Here is a 21,550-nt window from a genome sequence, read left to right as displayed (position 1 = left end):
AGTTACAAAAATACAAGAAACAAGTCACAGCGCAGTAATAATTAATAATTCTTTAAATTAATAAAATGCAGCGGCAAACAGGCCTTGATTTAAAGCAGCCCTAAATATGCACTTTTACCTTCATGACGACAAAAAGAGAAATCAAATCCTTTGTCCCAGGTAATATTCAGCTGCTTAGCAAGCTCTGATCACATGGGGTTAATTTGTCTAAATTCTGCAACTTTTTAAACTTGCACCTGATATCCTTTAGCCTATTTATTTCCCAAATTATGTTTTCTTATATTGTTTTTATGATGTTATCGTTAATGCTTTTTATTTTATATCAGGCTATGTGCTGTCATGGATGGTTTGGTGATGTTGTTTTTTAGATTCTTCCTCTAGTGTGCAAAGTAAATTCCCCTAGGCGCAATAAAGGTTTCATTCATTCAGTAAATGAAGTAATTGAAATTAGACACATTAACGCATCACTAATCATAATCCAATAACGTAACAAACATTCTTCTAATATGGGCCATTCTGCATAATGATAAAGCTACTTATCAATTGATAATGCTACATACTTAAGTATGTTTTGATGCAAATGCTTTTGTACTTTTGAATGAAATTTAAAAAATGTTGAATGCATGACTTGTAGTATTGCCAATTTTACTTATTTAAAATATGTGAGTACTTCTTCCACCACTGTAGATTGCGCCCTCTCATGATAATAGAGTTTCAATCGATAGTGCTGAGTGTGACCTGTTCTGCCTTCCGCTTCATCACAACAGTTGTAATCCGTGCGGGGCTCGATTCGTCAGGGCTGCTTGTGGACGGAAGTCGGCTTGTTTTATTACTTCGATGTCGAACTGCTTCATACATTTGATGTCAAATTCATACAGTGAACGGGTAATTCGCATTTTTTGCTGTCATGGCAGTTCAGTCATATGTCATGCATCAACTGTTCCGAGAATGAGGTTGTTACAGCCAAACGGCTAGTTAGCATAGGAGGCTAACATTAGCTAGCTTGGCTAAATACAGCTGCTATACTGTACATACCTGTCAAGCTAGTTGGCTAACGTTAGCTAATATAAGTTATTTTATGTTTTACGTAGTTGCTGCAAAATGTGGTTGTAAATGTCGCGTATTGCAAACACGATGACACATAAGATACATTATACAAAGTTGAATTAAAATTGGTCCAGTTGATAGCTAGCTTATAAACCAGTTGCTGAAGTCTGATTCAACTGGTTAAAATATTGAAATTCTGAATGGGTTGTAATGTGTCTGCAGACTATCTGCACCTCCAAGTGATAGGGAATATTATCTTGTGTGAATTAGCTGTGTGATAATGTGAAGGGGCTTGGTCCTTTAGCCTGTCAGATGATCAGGACACAGTAGTTCTGCAACGGCCCGTTATGATCACATGATGAGGTGATGTGATGCAGCTACTTCTGCTTTCCTTCATAGTATCTTAAATGTCATGCATTGTAAACTCAAAGTCTGTAGCTTTCTTCAAAGGGTAAGTCTAGAAAAGAATTAAAGTGGTATTCCCGTTTTATTCACGATTAGTAGCTAAATAAACAAGAAATGTAGATGTGAGTGACGGCTGTAGTTTAGCTTTATCAGCTGACTGACTAATCAATCATTCACATCCAGAGTGAAAGTACTAATGCCACACTGAACAGACGTCGTTACAAGTACAAGTCCTGCATCAGCTCCTTAAATTAAAGTTTGTTGACGTATACTCAGGAAAATGTTCCCTGTTTACTGTTATACTATTATTACATTGTTTTTACTCATGCTTTAATGTGAAAGCATTGATTTCACTGTTGGAGTTCGTTGAGGTGGAGCTAATTATTATTTTCAGATTAGATTAATCTACTGATTATTTTCTCTATTAATCAATTAATTGCTTGGTTTGTAAAAATTCAGAAAATATATATATATATATATATATATATATATATATATATAATTACCCAAAGTGACACCTTCACAATGTTTGTTTTGACCATCAACATTATTACAAATAAATCACAATAATTCAAAGAAAAAACTGCAAATCCTTATTTTTGAGAAGCTGGAACCATAAAATGTTTTTACATTAAATACATTCAGATCCTTTAGTTAAAGTACTAATAACAGAACAAATTAAAAATCATGCGCTCAACATATAAAGTAGAAGTATCAGTATAATAATCAGGAAACTGTCCCCTGTTAATTGTATACTAATATATATCATTGGATTATTATTACTGCATTAATGCGACAGCAGGATTTTACGGCTGTAATTGGTTGAGGTGGAGCCTCTTTATAACTATTTTGTTTAAAACTGCAACTAAGGATTATTTTCATTATGGATTACATTAATCTGCTGATTATTTTCTCGATTAATCGTTTCGATTGATTGTTTGTGTAGTGACACTTTCACAATGTTTGTTTTGTCCAACCAATAGTCCAGTACTGAAGTACAGTACTTGAGTAAATGTACTTACCGGTAGTTACATTCCACTACTGCGATCCAAGGATCCAATATTATATAAAAAACTGATTTAAATTGTCGCAGCAGAAAGTGGATTAAAAATAATTTCCTCTTCCTGTAAAACAGAAATGTTAGAATCACAGAAACCATCTCATAAAGTTCTGATGTTTAAATTCTACTAATGTCATGTGTGTAATACCCTTTGATGTTTTAGATTATTTGAAACTGGAACAGTGTCTCAGCTGGTTGCACTGAAATGATGATTACAGTTCATTGGTCTCTAGTATAATGACGATCACATGAGTGAGCTTACAGAGCTGAAATACCTTCGTCTGTTTCATGACTGATCGAGCTTCCTGCAGTCGTTCACCACGATTTACTGTCCAGTTCCACTTTCATGTTTCTCATATTCACAGTGTTGTCTGCCGTTTCAAAGGCAGCAATAACAGAGTAGTCAGAAAGTATAAAGTCCTGAGAGAAGGGACAGATGATACATTTGCAGACTATTTATCGTCTGTCGTCCCTCGACAAGGTGTTACAAACACATCAAAGCAACAAACAAACTCACAAACAGTGCAGCTTAAAGATTGTGAAAGGACACACAGCTGTTAAAAGTGGTGGAAGCTGCAGCAACAAGAGAGAGTTATTAATCGTCCCTCGGTTGTTGAAAGATATATAAGTTAGTAAGATGAGCATGTGTTTGACGAGGAGTTGAGGAAAGTTGATTTAGTCTCAAATGCTGAACATATTTAATTTTTTGCACATCTAGCAGGACGAGCAGTGACATGGCCGCTGATGACAAGTCCTCGACGGACTGGAGCGTCGACCCGCCTGTCATCTCGCCCACCAGCCCCTCCCATCTGACCCACTTCAAACCACTGACTCCAGAGCAGGATGACCCCCCCCTCCGCTCCGCATACAGCTCGTTTGTCAACCTGTTTCGTTTCAACAACAAAGGTCAGGGATGCACACGCACGAGCAACTACATGAAGTTCTGGATGTAGCTGCATTATGTTCTGCTAAAGCCCCTTAAGGACACTTTAGTGTAGACGCTGTACTATATAGTCCAGGTCTGCACCTCCCCCCCCCACTCTGAGCCTTAGTACTGTCCAAACATATTTATAAACTGGATTTTGTCATTACTACTCTTTTCCCATGCTGAGGTTTGAACCTACAGTTGCTATACTTTGGGATGTAAACACTTGGCCCCCATCGTTGAGCACATATTTGTGAATGAGTTATGACTCTGAAGGGGAAACACAGATTGTAATATTCACCCACAGCCGAGCTTCAGCTGAACTTTACAATATATTTTGCACACAAAAAGATCTGTGGACTTTTGAAGTGAATCCTTTCTCAGTCCGTGTGGACGGGAGGAACGATAACAGCCCCCTGTCAAACCTGTCCAAAGCAGATCACATGAGTATTTGATGTGTCATGTGATCGCCTGCCAGGAACCAGTGAGTCACATGACTCGTGTGTTTGTAGAGACTCCTCCCCTCGCTGTGGCAGCACAGCCTCTCACTCACATTTCTTACGGATCAGATTACAAGAGGAATGCTGCACGTAATTTGGATTATTTAGAATATATATATAGAAACAAAGGTGTGACGTTATGTTAGTGTGTTTGGAACTTAAATCTTTTGGGCTGCAGCGAACATTCAGCTTTTTTGTATATTCTTACAGTATCAAAAAGATTTAAAAAGATTTAAAACAATCATCCGTCAAATAGAGACAAATCAATTAGGCGACTAATTGATTAGTCGCCTAATTAATTAGTCAATTGACAGAAAAATAATCGGCTACTATTTTGATCAATTAATCTAAAAAAAAAAGTAAACTTTCATGAAAAACTACATAAAATGCAGTTTTCAGCCTCTCACATTTGGAGGTTTCCTGCATATTATATCACGTTTCTTTCACTTCTATTGACCAAATGATGAATCTATTAATCTAGAAAATAATCTGCAGATTATTATAATTTTAAAATCCACAAGAACAAGTTTTGTATTCTTAAATTTCAACAGACTTTAATGTTGAAAGAGATGAAAGACTTGCACATGTTCTGAGAATCAAACAATTGGAGTTCAATGAAAAACTTCTTATTTAAAATAAGAAACCTGCGTAGAATATAAAGACTGTGACACCCCCCCCCCCCCCACACACACACACACACACACACTCACACTCACACTCACACTCACACTCACACTCTCACACACGTAGCTCAACCGGTAGCACAGGTGTCCCATATACAAAGAGTCCTTTCCCACAGCGTCCACTGGTTCGAGTCTGACCTGTGGCGTTTGCTGTATGTCGTTCCCCTTCTCTCTCTCCCCCTTTCACAATCTGCACTTCTCATCATAAAGGCATGAAAAGCCCAAAAATATAACTTTAAAACATTAAATGGAACATTCTGATTGGACAGCCACATAAAATAAAACCTTTCTTTATTTTGTGTGTGTGTGTGTGTGTGTGTGTGTGTGTGTGTGTGTGTGTGTGTGTGTGTGTGTGTGTGTGTGTGTGTGTGGTGTGTGTGTGTGTGTGTGTGTGTGTGTGTGTGTATAGAGGAGGGACGTCCTCCCTCGACGGTTTCAGAGAAGCCAGATGTGACGCCTCCTTCTCCTCAGTCAGAGAGGAGCTGGTCCACCAGTCCAACACACTCCCTCTACAATTCCAGGACGCACCGGAAACAGCTCCCAGACCTCCGACGTACCTCCACTGCCTCCGGTAAAACACACACACACACACACACACACACACACACACACACACGCACGCCGTTGTTAGTGCTGTGTTTTCGGGCTACATGTATGTTTGCAGTTTAAAGTCGACACACTGTAAATGTATCTCATGAACCTTCAGTTTGTTTATTTCGACACTGGTTTAATTCGGAGGATAAATCTTTCCGTCTGCTTCTCTGGAACTATTTGAAACCTGGTGATTTACTCTCGTCACACATTTGTTGATTGCATTATCTGTCGTGTATTTGGTGATTTGAAAGCCTCTGTCTTGTAATGAGTAAACCAATCAGGGCCGACCGTGTCTTATATACTTATACTTTAGTTACTTTATGAAGCTGTTGAATTCAGGCTTCATCATCGACACACAGAACGATGTCCTGCTCTTTTCCATTGTTGATATTCGTCCAGTTGCAGAGCTTGAGCCATGAGCCAATGACACAAATATTTAGCGCGATATTGTTAATTATTCTTCCTCAGCTTGCCATATATAACATATATAACATATATAACATTAATCTCTGACTATTTTTAACGGAGCAATCGCTTTAAAAAAACGTTTTATTTCTTAATAGAAGGAAAATGATATTGCAGATGACCCGTCTGTGAAGGATCCCTGACCTCTTGTGTTGTTGTTTGTCGCTACTTTAAAACATATATTCATATATATATATATATATATATATATATATATATATATAATTATATATATATATATATATATATATATATATATATATATATATATACTATATATATAATATATATTATATATAATATATATACTATATATATATTACTATATATATCTATATAAATCGATATGACATTAAAAGCAGGGCGAGACACATATTAATCATATCCACAACAAAGTAGAGAAGTACGTTTTATTAATGTATGAAAAGTGATATCGGATCGTTTCTGTTTTTATAAGAAGAATTGTGAAGTCTGCCGTTTCTCCACATGATAAATCTGCTCTTGTAACGAGGAGAGTTTGCATTTCATACGTGACCTTTCAGAGGGACGGAGTTTAACTTTGATGTTTGGTGATGAATGAATGTGCCGGCTGTAACATTCTCATGTCTCTTCTGATTACAGTGGATTGGCCAGGTGAGGGTCTTCTGCTCTGTGTGGCTTTCACTAAACATGCTTTTAGTTTGACTTTAACAACTCGTTCTGAACGTTCCTCAAACTGTTCTGCGTGTGTGTGTGCATGTGAGTGTGTGAGTGTGAGTGAGTGTGTGTGAGTGCATGTGAGTGTGTGAGTGTGAGTGTGTGAGTGTGAGTGTGAGTGTGAGTGTGTGTGAGTGCATGTGAGTGTGTGAGTGTGAGTGTGTGAGTGTGAGTGAGTGTGTGCATGTGAGTGTGTGAGTGTGAGTGAGTGTGTGTGAGTGCATGTGAGTGTGTGAGTGTGAGTGTGTGAGTGTGAGTGTGAGTGAGTGTGTGTGTGTGCATGTGAGTGTGAGTGTGTGAGTGTGAGTGAGTGTGTGTGAGTGCATGTGAGTGTGTGAGTGTGAATGTGGTGCATGTGAGTGTGTGAGTGTGCTCCAACTTCAGATAATGCCACAAAGCTTGTAGTATAATGTACACAGAGAATGTGGGTTTGTAAATGTGTTTAAGAGAATAACTCACTGAGATCTGTTTTTGATCTTTGAGGCTGTAACGTTAGCGGACGTGGAACTTGGAAGACTTTAGCGATGGCAATTGTCCTTAAAGAAAACATAGCTAGGAACTCACTGTAGAGGTGTCCGAGTGCCGAAATACCGAACCTGACACACACACACACACACACACACACCACACACACACTTAAGTAGTCGGCCGTTACATTGGGGCTATAATTAAGGCCACATCGAAGCCCGTATTTTAGCTACGCTCGATTTTGATTAACTGTACTAACATTTCAATCTGAACAACCTAACACGAGAGAGTGTAATTCGATTTAATAAAAGTTTATATTAACAAACTCGAAAAACATTGTTGTTTTTTGCTCGTCTTTGCTAAGTTGTTGTTTTTAACGCTGTTTTGATGAAAAATGAATCCGTTAAGCTACTAGCTAACGAGCATATTCTCATAAAAATGTGGGACAATGGGTCCTTACCGTTATTAAACGTTAAACCAGCGGGGGTCGTTGGCATCAAAACACATAGTCCTTGCAACACTCTTGGAATTATCAAATGAACTCACACAACGACATTAAAAACCCTAATTAATTGTGGGGAACCGCTTCTGTTCTGATTTCTAACCTAAACAAAAGTCCCCCGTGTTTCCGCGCATGCGCTTTGAGGCGTGGGTCATAGAAGTAAGCCAATCAGAAACGTGTAAACCTTGTTCCCTGATTTGTCTCTTCAGGCAGAACCTAATTTCAACTGCCTAAAAACAAACGATTTTATTGTCACTATAATCGTAAAGGTACATTTGAAGTCAAATGTACTCCTGTCACCTCACTTTGTGGCAATAAAAATAGTTTAAATAGAATAGGAATAGCCTTGGAATTATAGGCAAGCAAGTTTTTTAGGCCTATATTTCACATTTCAGCAACAAGACAAGGCTTCACATAGAGCCCCAACGCATCGAGACCATGGCAAAAGAATCACACGCAATAAGGACATTAAAATCCAAATAAAAACAGTATTTCAAGACCAAGAGAATGGAAAAGGAAACACAGATAAAAAATAGATAAAGTACAAAAATATAACAGAAACAAGTCACAGCGCAGTAATAATTAATACTTCTTAAATTAATAAAATGCAGCGGCAACACAGCCCTGTATGTAGAAAAAGCAGCCCTAAAATATGCACTTTTACCTTCCTACGCCAAAAAGAAATCAAAATCCTTTGTCCCCGGTAATATTCAGCTGCCTTAGCAAGCTCTGATCACATGGGGGTTAATTTGTCATAAAGTCCTCAACTTTTAACACCTTGCACCTGATATCCTTTAGCCTATTATTTCCCAAATTTATGTTTTCTTATATTTTTTTTTATGATGTTCTCGTTAATGCTTTTTATTTTATAATCAGGACTATGTGCTGTCATGGATGGTTTTGGGTGATGTTGTTTTTTTAGATTCCTTTCTTCCTCTAGTGTGCAAAGTAAATTCCCCTAGCGCAATAAAGGTTTCAGTCATTCAGTAAATGAAGTACGAAATGAGCACATTAACGCAATCACTAATCCTAATCCATAACGTAACAAACATTCTTCTAAATGGGCCATTCTGCATAATGTAAAAGCTACTTAATCAAGTGATAATGCTACATACTTAAGTATGTTTTGATGCAAATGCTTTTGTACTTTTGAATGCAATTTAAAAATGTTTGATGCATGACTTTAGTATTGCCATTTTGACTTATTTAAAATATGTAGTACGTCTTCGTCCAAACCACTGTAGATTGCGCCCTCTCATGATAATCGAGTTTTTCAATCGCTTGTTGCTGAGTGTGACCTTTTTTCGGCCTCCGCCTTTCATTCAAACATTTGTAATCCGTGCGGGGCTCGATTCGTCAGGGCTGCTTGTGGACGGAAGTCGGCTTGTTTTATTACTTTCGATTTCGACTGCTTCATACATTTGATGTCAAATTCAGTACGTTAACGGTACTTCGCATTTTTTGCTGTCCTGCAGTTCAGTCATATGTCATGGCATCAACTGTTCCGAGAATGAGGTTGTTACAGGCCAAAACTGCTAGTTAGCAATAGGAGGCTAACATTAGCTAGCTTTGCTCAATACAGCGCTATAACTGTACATACCTGTCAAGCTAGTGGCTAACGTTAGCTATATACGTTCTTTTTATGTTTTACGTGTTGCTGCCTGCAAATGGTGGTTGTAAATGTCGCGTTTTGCAAACACGATTACCCATAAATAAATATACAAAGTTGAAATTAAAATTGGTCCATTTGATAGCTAGCTTATAAACCAGTTGCTGAAGGTCTGATTCACTGTTCAAATATGAAATTCTGGAATGGTTTGTAATGTGTCTGCAGACTAGTCGCACCTCCAAGTGATAGGGAAATTATCTTGGTGTGAATTAGCTGGTGTTATAATGTGAAGGGGCCTTTGGGGTCCTTTAAGCCTGTCAGATGATCAGGACACAGTAGTTCGCAACGGCCCGTTATGATCACCTGAGGATGTTATTGATGCAGCTACTTCTGCTTTCCTTCATATATCTTACATGTCCCTCATTGAACTCAAAGTCTGGTAGCTTTCTTCAAAGGGTAAAGTCCTAGAAAAGAATAAAGTGGGTATTAGTCCCGTTTTATTCACGCTTAGTAGCAAACAACAAAGAAATGTAAAGTGTGAGTGACTGGCTGTTTTTTAGTTTAGCTTTATCATCTGACTGACTAATCAAAATCATTCACATCCAGAGTGAAGTACTAATGCCAACACTGAACAAACGTCGTTACAAGTACAGTCCCTGCATCAGCTCCCTTAAATTAAAGTTTTGTTGACGTATACTCAGGAAAATGTTCCTGTTTACTGTTATAGCTATTATTACATTGTTGTTAACTACCTCATGCTTTAATTGAAGCATTGTATTGCCTGTTGGAGTTCGTTGAGTGGAGCTAATTTATTTTTTCATCTGAGATTAATCTTACCTGAGATTTGCTCTATTATCAATTAATTGCTTGTTTGTAAAAATTCAGAAAATATATATATATCTATATATATATATATATATATTATCATATATAATTACCCAACTTGACACCTTCACAATGTTTGTTTGTGACCATCAACATTATTACAAATAAATCCCAATAATTCAAAAGAAAAAACTGCAAATCCTTATTTTTGAGAAGCTGGAAAACCATAAAATGTTTTTACAGTAAATCATTCAGATCCTTTAGTTAAGTACTAATAACAGAAATAACAGAACAAATTAAAAATCATGCGCTCACATATAAAGTGAAGTATCAGTATAATCATCAGTGAAACTGTCCCCTGTTAATTTGTATACTAATAGTATCATGGATATATTACTGCATTAAATGGGCGAACAAAGCCCCCAGAATTGTACGGCTGTAATATTGGTTGATGTGGAGCCTCTTTATAACTATTTTGTTTAAAACTGCAACTCAGGATATTTCATTTATGGATTACATTAATCTGCTGATATTTTCTCGATTAATCCGTTTCGATTGATGTTTTGTGTGACACTTTCACAATGGTTGGTTTGTCCAACCAAGAGTCCCCTTACTGAAGTACAGTACTTGAGTACATGTACTTCCCGGTATTACATTCCACTCCTCTACTCTGCTATCCAAGAATCCAAATTATATAAAACTGATTTAATTGTCGCAGCAGAAAGTGATTAAAAATAATTTCCTTCCTCTTCTTAAACCAGAAATGTTAGAATCACAGAACCCATCTCATAAAGTTCTGATGTTTAAATTCTACTAATGTCATGTGTGTAATACCCTTTGATGTTTTAGATTATGTGAAACTGAACAGTTTCGCAGCTGGTTGCACTGAAATGATGATTACAGTTCATTGGTCTCTAGTATAATTACCATCACATGAGGGAGCTTTACAGAGCGAAATACCTTCGTCTTTTTCATGACTGACGAGCTTTCCTGCAAGTCGTTCACTCACGATTTAACTGTCGCAGTTTCCACTTTCATTTTCTCATATTCATCGTGTTGTCTGTCCGTTTTCAGGCAGCACTAACAGAGTAGTCAGAAAGTATAAGTCCTGAGAAGAAGGACAGATGTACATTTGTCGACTATTTATCGTCCTGTCGTTCCCTCGCTCAAGGTTTTACAAACACATCAAAGCAACAAACAAACTCATCAAACAGTGCAGCTTAAAGATTGGTGAAAGGACCACAGCTGTTAAAAGTGTGGCACCTGCAGCAACAGAGCAGAGTTATTACAAATCGTCCCCTCGGTGTTGAAAGATTATAGTTTAGTAAGATGACATGTGTTTGACGTTAGTTGATTACAGTTGAATTTAGTCTCCAAATGCTGACATATTTAATTTTTTGCACATCTAGGCAGGACGAGCATGACCATGGCCCGCTGATGACAAGTCCTCGACGGACTGGGCGCGACCCGCCTGTCATCTCGCCCACATCCCCTCCCATCTGACCCCCGTCAACCACTGACTCCAGAGCAGGATTACCCCCCCCCTCCGCTCCGCTACATCTCTTTTTTCACCTGTTTGGTCAACAACAAAGGTCAGGGATGCACCACGCACGGCAACTACCTGAAGTTCTGATGTAGCTGCACTTAATGTTCTGCTAAAGCCCCTTAAGACACTTTAGTTAACGGCTGTATTACTATCATAGTCCATGTCTGCACCTCCCCCCCCCCCCTGACTTAGTACTGTCCAACACATATTTATAAAAACTGATTTTGTCATTACTACTCTTTTCCCATGCTGAGTTGAACCGACAGTTGCTATACTTTGGGAATGTAAACACTTTGCCCGCCCTCGTGAGCACATATTTGGATGAGTTTATGACTCCTAAGGGGAAAACACAGATTGTAATATTCCACCCACAGCCGAGCTCAGCTGAACTTTACATATATTTGTGCACACAAAAAGATCTGTGACTTTTGAAGTGAATCCTTCTCAGTCCGTGTGGACGTGAGGAACGATAACAGCCCCCTGTCAAACCTGTCCAAAGCAGATCACATGAGTATTTGATGTGTCATGTGATCGCCTGCCAGGAACCCATGAGTCACATGACTCGTGTGTTTGTAAGAGACTCCTCCCTCGCTGTGGCATCACAGCCCCCTCACTCACATTTCTATTCGGATCATATTTAGCAAGAGGAATGCTGCACCGTAATTTTGGATTATTTAGAACTATATAATATACACAAGGTGTGACGTTTTTGGTTAGTGTGTTTTGGAACTTAACAATCTTTTGGGCTGCCGCGACATTCAGCTTTTTTGATATTCTTACAGTATCAAAAAGATTTTAAAAAGATTAAAACACAATCATCTACTTCATGGTAATCATTGCTACTACCTGAATCCAGAGTGACCAGCCAATGACGCTTACGGGAGCTCGGTGTTTCCTTGACCAAGGCGCCATCGCTGTGCAGGTTTTGATTCTGAAGGTTTCAGAACGACACCTGCGTCCATGACTGTCGGCGGTTCTTCTGCCTCAGAGTTGGAGGATCCTGTAAAAGGCATCATGTCCGGCTCCACGGCGATTACTTCTGGTGACGCACCGATTGATGAGGTGTGATCCTTGTCCGCCGAGACAACAAATGTCCCTCTGCATCTCAACTTCTGACTGCCCGCAGAATTGGTCTTCATTTTGCGCTGTGGTTTAGAGATCACATCTTCCAACTCTGGATGTTTGACTTTATCTGCACTAAACAGGAACTCCTCGGTTAGTTCTTGGGCTTTGCTTGATTCATGTTTGAGCTCAACTTCTTCGTCCACATTGTGGACCTGATCCAATGTGGACCAACCGCTCTCACCGTCATGCGATAGCGGAGGCAAAGCAACAAACGTCTTCCTGGAGACAGACGACCCGCTCCTGCCTTTAGTCCTGGACGTCCGGCATGTGATTTTGGACCTTCTTTCATCTTTTGCCGCATCATTCTCTGGTGGTAGGTTTACACCTTTGCTCGCCTTCGAAAATTCAATTTCCGGATCCATGAAATAATCGTCCAGGTCCGGGAGGACGATGCCGTTGGACTTGGTATTGTCACGGGATTTTAGTTTGTTCTTCGCCGTTTTCTGATTGTTTCCGGCTTCAGACTTGGTGAGTTTGGGAATGCGAGAGGTTTTGCTGCTCTTACACAGTCTTTTAGGAGACTGAAGCTCAACAACCTCTGAGTCTCTAATATCATCAGGTGCATCGCACGGTGACAAAGTGCTGCTCTGAACCTCACTCGGCCGAGGATCTGCAGAGCTCGTCACTTGTGGATTTTCCGCCACGCTGAAGGCACAGGCTTGTTCCTTATCCTTCTTGACTTTGGTTTGCCAGAGCGGCCCTTTCTTTTGGCCTTGGTTTCCACAACGACTATCTCAGAGGAGTTACTGAGCGTCATCTCCATCGTTGCATTCAGAAGAACAGACTTCTCTTGTTTGTTAGCGTGTTGTGGTTCAGTTTCCATGACTGAGCTACTTGGGAGGGGATCATCCTCAGAGACAAATGGCCTGGGTGTTCCACATGTGCGCACAGCTGGGGGGGTGTGGCTGTTCTGAAGACAGGGGAATGACTTCATGTCAAACCCAGGTTGAGAGAACATCATTGACAGCCTCTCCACTTCATCCCTCAGGCTGCTGGACGGACGGGATGTCCCTGTCTGGGTTGAACGCCTTTTCTCTGCATGCATGTTATCTGTGAAAAATAAACAAATGAACCATTTCCAGGGAACTCCACGTCAGTATCTCCGAGCAGTTAATGGTAAACTATGAGACACATCAACAATTCTAAAGCGCTCTACCATTGAAGACATCAGTGGACTCTCTGGGTCTGTTCTGGAAGGCACAGATGTCTTTTTCAGGCAAGTCCGCTGTTACGTTTTGGAGGGGACACAATACATTCCTTGGGATTTCTCGCTGAGGAGGAACCAGATCTGTAAGACTGATAATGGGAGTTAAGGGGAGCAAGACAGAGAGAAAGAAAGGGCTGAGGTCATTCACAAAAAGGTTTTAGTTCAAAGTACTCATCGATCTGAATTAAGTATTTCCTCACCTTCCCATCACATGATTTTCTTTGTTGATGTCTCCAGATACGATCTTGTTGTCCTCGTGTTTATCCTGTGGGTAATAAATACAGATTATGTGTGGTGTAGTTTGACATCTCCAAACAGTTTTCTGCCATTGTTCAATCCTATAAATATCATCTATCAAATCAATATCAATATCAAAAATCATCTTTCCATATAATACTATCCTGACGGAATTCCAACCCGAGTTATCGTGGTTCGCAGTTCTCACGTTTTACTGGGACAAAGATTTGTTTGGGATTTTCAGTAATACCTGTAAAATATTCATTAACTTCCAACATAACGCTGTTCTTATGTTGTTCAAACCTACGTATAAAACAGCTGTTTTAATACTTCTTGAGAGGAATCCTTACACTGTCAGAGAACAGGTCGTCCACCTCGTCCAACTGCTGCAGAGTGTTGCTCCGGAGGGTATCCAAGATGAGGAGCTGCGGGACAAAAACCAGATGAATTGCAGTCAATATAACCAATCAACAAATAACAACAGAACAGGCCAGGATGTTCACTGCTGTAGCTCAAAATAACTTAAGCCAACTAACCAGTCTCCTCTGCTTGTATTTCTTGGTGGCCAGCTCGAAGCACAGCGCCTCCACTTGTTTCTGATAGTAAACTATCTCCATCTCCAGCTGCCTGCTCCTCTCCTTCTGGACCTCCAACGCCACCGCCAGCGCCTTGTTGTTGGTCTTCAACGAGACCTTGAAGAAGGACGAGGAGTCTGGTGTGGTCATGAAGAACCATCACGATATTAATGCAACATGTTCTCCAACTTCAGATAATGCCACAAAGCTTGTAGTATAATGTACACAGAGAAATGTGGGTTTGTAAATGTGTTGAAGAGAATAACTCACTGAGGATCTTGTTTTTGATCTTTGAGGCTGTAACGTTAGTGGACGTGGACTTGGAAGACTTTAGAGATGGCATTGTCCTTAAAGGAAACATAGCTAGGGAGACTCACGTAGAGGTGTCCGAGTGACGAATAAAGAACCTGACACACACACACACACACACACACACACACACACACACACACACACACACACACACACACACACACACACACACACACACACACACACACACACACACACACACACACACACACACACACACACACGTTAGTAATCCGGGCCGTTACATTTGGGCTATAAATGAAGCTAACCGAAGCCCGTATTTGAGCTACGCTCGTAGTTTGATTAACTTTAACGTAACAGTTTTCAATCTGAACAAACCTAACACAGAGAGAGTGTATGCGATTAATAAAGTTTATTAACAAACTCGAAAAACATTCTTTGTTTTTCTCGTCTTTGCTAAAGTTGTTGTTTGTAACGCTGTTTGAAAAATGAATCCGCTAAGCTAACCTAGCTAACGAGCATATTACTCATAAAATGTGGACAAGTCTTACCGTTATTAAACGTTAACCAGCGGTGGTCTTTGCATCAAACACATAGTCCTTGTCAACACTCGTGAATTGATCAAAGTGAACTCACACAACGACATTAAAAACCTAAATTAATTGTGGGAACCGCTTCTGATTTCAAACCTAAACAAAAAGTCCGCCGTGTTTCCGCGCATGCGCTTTGAGGCGTGTCATAGAAGCTAAGGGCCAATCAGAAACGTGTAAACCTTGTTCCCTGAGTTTGTCTCTTCAGGCAGAACCTAATTCAACTGCCTAAAACAAACGATTTTATTTGTCACATATAATCGTAAAAGGTACATTTGAAGTCAAATGTAATCCTGTCCCTTCAATTTGTGCAATAAAAAGAGTTTAAATAGAATAGGAATAGCCTTGGATTATAGGCAAGGCAAGTTTATTTAGGCCTATATTTCACATTTCAGCAACAAGGCTTCACATAAAGCACCAAAAGCATCGAGACACATTGCAAAAGAATCACACAGCAGAAGGACATTAAAATCCAAATAACAGTATGTAAAGAGCCAAGAGAATGGAAAAGAAAAACAAGATAAAAAATAGAATAAAGTTACAAAAATACAAGAAACAAGTCACAGCGCAGTAATAATTAATAATTCTTTAAATTAATAAAATGCAGCGGCAAACAGGCCTTGATTTAAAGCAGCCCTAAATATGCACTTTTACCTTCATGACGACAAAAAGAGAAATCAAATCCTTTGTCCCAGGTAATATTCAGCTGCTTAGCAAGCTCTGATCACATGGGGTTAATTTGTCTAAATTCTGCAACTTTTAAACTTGCACCTGATATCCTTTAGCCTATTTATTTCCCAAATTATGTTTTCTTATGTTGTTTTTATGATGTTATCGTTAATGCTTTTTATTTTATATCAGGCTATGTGCTGTCATGGATGGTTTGGTGATGTTGTTTTTTAGATTCTTCCTCTAGTGTGCAAAGTAAATTCCCCTAGGCGCAATAAAGGTTTCATTCATTCAGTAAATGAAGTAATTGAAATTAGACACATTAACGCATCACTAATCATAATCCAATAACGTAACAAACATTCTTCTAATATGGGCCATTCTGCATAATGATAAAGCTACTTATCAATTGATAATGCTACATACTTAAGTATGTTTTGATGCAAATGCTTTTGTACTTTTGAATGAAATTTAAAAAATGTTCAATGCATGACTTGTAGTATTGCCAATTTTACTTATTTAAAATATGTGAGTACTTCTTCCACCACTGTAGATTGCGCCCTCTCATGATAATAGAGTTTCAATCGATAGTGCTGAGTGTGACCTGTTCTGCCTTCCGCTTCATCACAACAGTTGTAATCCGTGCGGGGCTCGATTCGTCAGGGCTGCTTGTGGACGGAAGTCGGCTTGTTTTATTACTTCGATGTCGAACTGCTTCATACATTTGATGTCAAATTCATACAGTGAACGGGTAATTCGCATTTTTTGCTGTCATGGCAGTTCAGTCATATGTCATGCATCAACTGTTCCGAGAATGAGGTTGTTACAGCCAAACGGCTAGTTAGCATAGGAGGCTAACATTAGCTAGCTTGGCTAAATACAGCTGCTATACTGTACATACCTGTCAAGCTAGTTGGCTAACGTTAGCTAATATAAGTTATTTTATGTTTTACGTAGTTGCTGCAAAATGTGGTTGTAAATGTCGCGTATTGCAAACACGATGACACATAAGATACATTATACAAAGTTGAATTAAAATTGGTCCAGTTGATAGCTAGCTTATAAACCAGTTGCTGAAGTCTGATTCAACTGGTTAAAATATTGAAATTCTGAATGGGTTGTAATGTGTCTGCAGACTATCTGCACCTCCAAGTGATAGGGAATATTATCTTGTGTGAATTAGCTGTGTGATAATGTGAAGGGGCTTGGTCCTTTAGCCTGTCAGATGATCAGGACACAGTAGTTCTGCAACGGCCCGTTATGATCACATGATGAGGTGATGTGATGCAGCTACTTCTGCTTTCCTTCATAGTATCTTAAATGTCATGCATTGTAAACTCAAAGTCTGTAGCTTTCTTCAAAGGGTAAGTCTAGAAAAGAATTAAAGTGGTATTCCCGTTTTATTCACGATTAGTAGCTAAATAAACAAGAAATGTAGATGTGAGTGACGGCTGTAGTTTAGCTTTATCAGCTGACTGACTAATCAATCATTCACATCCAGAGTGAAAGTACTAATGCCACACTGAACAGACGTCGTTACAAGTACAAGTCCTGCATCAGCTCCTTAAATTAAAGTTTGTTGACGTATACTCAGGAAAATGTTCCCTGTTTACTGTTATACTATTATTACATTGTTTTTACTCATGCTTTAATGTGAAAGCATTGATTTCACTGTTGGAGTTGGTTGAGGTGGAGGTAATTATTATTTTCAGATTAGATTAATCTACTGATTATTTTCTCTATTAATCAATTAATTGCTTGGTTTGTAAAAATTCAGAAAATATATATATATATATATATAATTACCCAAAGTGACACCTTCATAATGTTTGTTTTGACCATCAACATTATTACAAATAAATCACAATAATTCAAAGAAAAAACTGCAAATCCTTATTTTTGAGAAGCTGGAACCATAAAATGTTTTTACATTAAATACATTCAGATCCTTTAGTTAAAGTACTAATAACAGAACAAATTAAAAATCATGCGCTCAACATATAAAGTAGAAGTATCAGTATAATAATCAGGAAACTGTCCCCTGTTAATTGTATACTAATATATATCATTGGATTATTATTACTGCATTAATGCGACAGCAGGATTTTACGGCTGTAATTGGTTGAGGTGGAGCCTCTTTATAACTATTTTGTTTAAAACTGCAACTAAGGATTATTTTCATTATGGATTACATTAATCTGCTGATTATTTTCTCGATTAATCGTTTCGATTGATTGTTTGTGTAGTGACACTTTCACAATGTTTGTTTTGTCCAACCAATAGTCCAGTACTGAAGTACAGTACTTGAGTAAATGTACTTACCGGTAGTTACATTCCACTACTGCGATCCAAGGATCCAATATTATATAAAAAACTGATTTAAATTGTCGCAGCAGAAAGTGGATTAAAAATAATTTCCTCTTCCTGTAAAACAGAAATGTTAGAATCACAGAAACCATCTCATAAAGTTCTGATGTTTAAATTCTACTAATGTCATGTGTGTAATACCCTTTGATGTTTTAGAAAAGTTCTTATTATTTGAAACTGGAACAGTGTCTCAGCTGGTTGCACTGAAATGATGATTACAGTTCATTGGTCTCTAGTATAATGACGATCACATGAGTGAGCTTACAGAGCTGAAATACCTTCGTCTGTTTCATGACTGATCGAGCTTCCTGCAGTCGTTCACCACGATTTACTGTCCAGTTCCACTTTCATGTTTCTCATATTCACAGTGTTGTCTGCCGTTTCAAAGGCAGCAATAACAGAGTAGTCAGAAAGTATAAAGTCCTCCTCAGTTGCAAACAGGAAACATCTGAGAGAAGGGACAGATGATACATTTGCAGACTATTTATCGTCTGTCGTCCCTCGACAAGGTGTTACAAACACATCAAAGCAACAAACAAACTCACAAACAGTGCAGCTTAAAGATTGTGAAAGGACACACAGCTGTTAAAAGTGGTGGAAGCTGCAGCAACAAGAGAGAGTTATTAATCGTCCCTCGGTTGTTGAAAGATATATAAGTTAGTAAGATGAGCATGTGTTTGACGAGGAGTTGAGGAAAGTTGATTTAGTCTCAAATGCTGAACATATTTTATTTTTTGCACATCTAGCAGGACGAGCAGTGACATGGCCGCTGATGACAAGTCCTCGACGGACTGGAGCGTCGACCCGCCTGTCATCTCGCCCACCAGCCCCTCCCATCTGACCCACTTCAAACCACTGACTCCAGAGCAGGATGACCCCCCCCTCCGCTCCGCATACAGCTCGTTTGTCAACCTGTTTCGTTTCAACAACAAAGGTCAGGGATGCACACGCACGAGCAACTACATGAAGTTCTGGATGTAGCTGCATTATGTTCTGCTAAAGCCCCTTAAGGACACTTTAGTGTAGACGCTGTACTATATAGTCCAGGTCTGCACCTCCCCCCCCCACTCTGAGCCTTAGTACTGTCCAAACATATTTATAAAACTGGATTTTGTCATTACTACTCTTTTCCCATGCTGAGGTTTGAACCTACAGTTGCTATACTTTGGGATGTAAACACTTGGCCCCCATTCGTTGAGCACATATTTGTGAATGAGTTATGACTCTGAAGGGGAAACACAGATTGTAATATTCACCCACAGCCGAGCTTCAGCTGAACTTTACAATATATTTTGCACACAAAAAGATCTGTGGACTTTTGAAGTGAATCCTTTCTCAGTCCGTGTGGACGGGAGGAACGATAACAGCCCCCTGTCAAACCTGTCCAAAGCAGATCACATGAGTATTTGATGTGTCATGTGATCGCCTGCCAGGAACCAGTGAGTCACATGACTCGTGTGTTTGTAGAGACTCCTCCCCTCGCTGTGGCAGCACAGCCTCTCACTCACATTTCTTACGGATCAGATTACAAGAGGAATGCTGCACGTAATTTGGATTATTTAGAATATATATATAGAAACAAAGGTGTGACGTTATGTTAGTGTGTTTGGAACTTAAATCTTTTGGGCTGCAGCGAACATTCAGCTTTTTTGTATATTCTTACAGTATCAAAAAGATTTAAAAAGATTTAAAACAATCATCCGTCAAATAGAGACAAATCAATTAGGCGACTAATTGATTAGTCGCCTAATTAATTAGTCAATTGACAGAAAAATAATCGGCTACTATTTTGATCAATTCATCTAAAAAAAAAGTAAACTTTCATGAAAAACTACATAAAATGCAGTTTTCAGCCTCTCACATTTGGAGGTTTCCTGCATATTATATCACGTTTCTTTCACTTCTATTGACCAAATGATGAATCTATTAATCTAGAAAATAATCTGCAGATTATTATAATTTTAAAATCCACAAGAACAAGTTTTGTATTCTTAAATTTCAACAGACTTTAATGTTGAAAGAGATGAAAGACTTGCACATGTTCTGAGAATCAAACAATTGGAGTTCAATGAAAAACTTCTTATTTAAAATAAGAAACCTGCGTAGAATATAAAGACTGTGACACCCCCCCCCCCCCACACACACACACACACACACACTCACACTCACACTCACACTCACACTCACACTCTCACACACGTAGCTCAACCGGTAGCACAGGTGTCCCATATACAAAGAGTCCTTTCCCACAGCGTCCACTGGTTCGAGTCTGACCTGTGGCGTTTGCTGTATGTCGTTCCCCTTCTCTCTCTCCCCCTTTCACAATCTGCACTTCTCATCATAAAGGCATGAAAAGCCCAAAAATATAACTTTAAAACATTAAATGGAACATTCTGATTGGACAGCCACATAAAATAAAACCTTTCTTTATTTTGTGTGTGTGTGTGTGTGTGTGTGTGTGTGTGTGTGTGTGTGTGTGTGTGTGTGTGTGTGTGTGTGTGTGTGTGTGTGTGTGTGTGTGTGTGTGTGTGTGTGTGTGTATAGAGGAGGGACGTCCTCCCTCGACGGTTTCAGAGAAGCCAGATGTGACGCCTCCTTCTCCTCAGTCAGAGAGGAGCTGGTCCACCAGTCCAACACACTCCCTCTACAATTCCAGGACGCACCGGAAACAGCTCCCAGACCTCCGACGTACCTCCACTGCCTCCGGTAAAACACACACACACACACACACACACACACACACACACACACGCACGCCGTTGTTAGTGCTGTGTTTCGGGCTACATGTATGTTTGCAGTTTAAAGTCGACACACTGTAAATGTATCTCATGAACCTTCAGTTTGTTTATTTCGACACTGGTTTAATTCGGAGGATAAATCTTTCCGTCTGCTTCTCTGGAACTATTTGAAACCTGGTGATTTACTCTCGTCACACATTTGTTGATTGCATTATCTGTCGTGTATTTGGTGATTTGAAAGCCTCTGTCTTGTAATGAGTAAACCAATCAGGGCCGACCGTGTCTTATATACTTATACTTTAGTTACTTTATGAAGCTGTTGAATTCAGCTTCATCATCGACACACAGAACGATGTCCTGCTCTTTTCCATTGTTGATATTCGTCCAGTTGCAGAGCTTGAGCCATGAGCCAATGACACAAATATTTAGCGCGATATTGTTAAT

The 21,550-nt window shown here is 39.2% G+C and overlaps 2 protein-coding genes and 1 long non-coding RNA gene across 3 annotated transcripts in view; 2 read left to right on the top strand and 1 right to left on the bottom strand.

The window, feature by feature from the left end:
• Nucleotides 1-772: 772 nt before the first annotated feature.
• LOC115026757 (uncharacterized) lies at nucleotides 773-5,194 on the top strand. The gene is made up of 3 exons (XR_003834321.1): nucleotides 773-885; nucleotides 3,231-3,418; nucleotides 5,030-5,194. It is a non-coding gene; the product is annotated as an uncharacterized LOC115026757 (long non-coding RNA).
• A 7,874-nt stretch (nucleotides 5,195-13,068) lies between these two features.
• On the bottom strand, nucleotides 13,069-15,476 carry LOC115026754 (shugoshin 2-like). The gene is made up of 7 exons (XM_029459707.1): nucleotides 15,294-15,476; nucleotides 14,740-14,876; nucleotides 14,431-14,606; nucleotides 14,245-14,319; nucleotides 13,858-13,922; nucleotides 13,607-13,746; nucleotides 13,069-13,500 (listed from the first exon to the last, which is right to left on the bottom strand). The coding sequence occupies exons 2-7, from the start codon at nucleotides 14,828-14,830 to the stop codon at nucleotides 13,073-13,075; spliced, it is 975 nt and encodes a 324-aa protein (XP_029315567.1). The 5' UTR covers nucleotides 14,831-14,876; nucleotides 15,294-15,476; the 3' UTR covers nucleotides 13,069-13,072.
• A 1,845-nt stretch (nucleotides 15,477-17,321) lies between these two features.
• The window catches only part of pikfyve (phosphoinositide kinase, FYVE finger containing), a 44,921-nt gene continuing 40,692 nt past the window's right edge, over nucleotides 17,322-21,550 (top strand). The window contains 3 exon segments of the mRNA XM_029459212.1: nucleotides 17,322-17,365; nucleotides 19,115-19,302; nucleotides 20,913-21,074. Coding sequence (XP_029315072.1) covers nucleotides 17,322-17,365; nucleotides 19,115-19,302; nucleotides 20,913-21,074 — 394 coding nt within the window.

This window comes from Cottoperca gobio, chromosome 21 (assembly GCF_900634415.1).
Source record: "Cottoperca gobio chromosome 21, fCotGob3.1, whole genome shotgun sequence".
NCBI classification, from domain to species: Eukaryota; Metazoa; Chordata; class Actinopteri; order Perciformes; family Bovichtidae; genus Cottoperca; species Cottoperca gobio.
Note: the sequence above shows the minus strand (reverse complement) of the source record. Positions and strands in the feature narration are given on the sequence as shown.

What these genes read in the sequence shown, in the direction of transcription:
- LOC115026754 (XM_029459707.1), bottom strand. Translation starts at nt 14,830, where the DNA reads ATGTTTCCTTTAAGGACAATGCCATCTCTAAAGTCTTCCAAGTCCACG. An exon ending in AATACAAGCAGAGGAGACTG is followed by an intron (nt 14,320 to 14,430) that starts GTTAGTTGGCTT and finishes TTTGTCCCGCAG; the next exon opens with CTCCTCATCTTGGATACCCT. An exon ending in GTCCACTGATGTCTTCAATG is followed by an intron (nt 13,501 to 13,606) that starts GTAGAGCGCTTT and finishes TATTTTTCACAG; the next exon opens with ATAACATGCATGCAGAGAAA.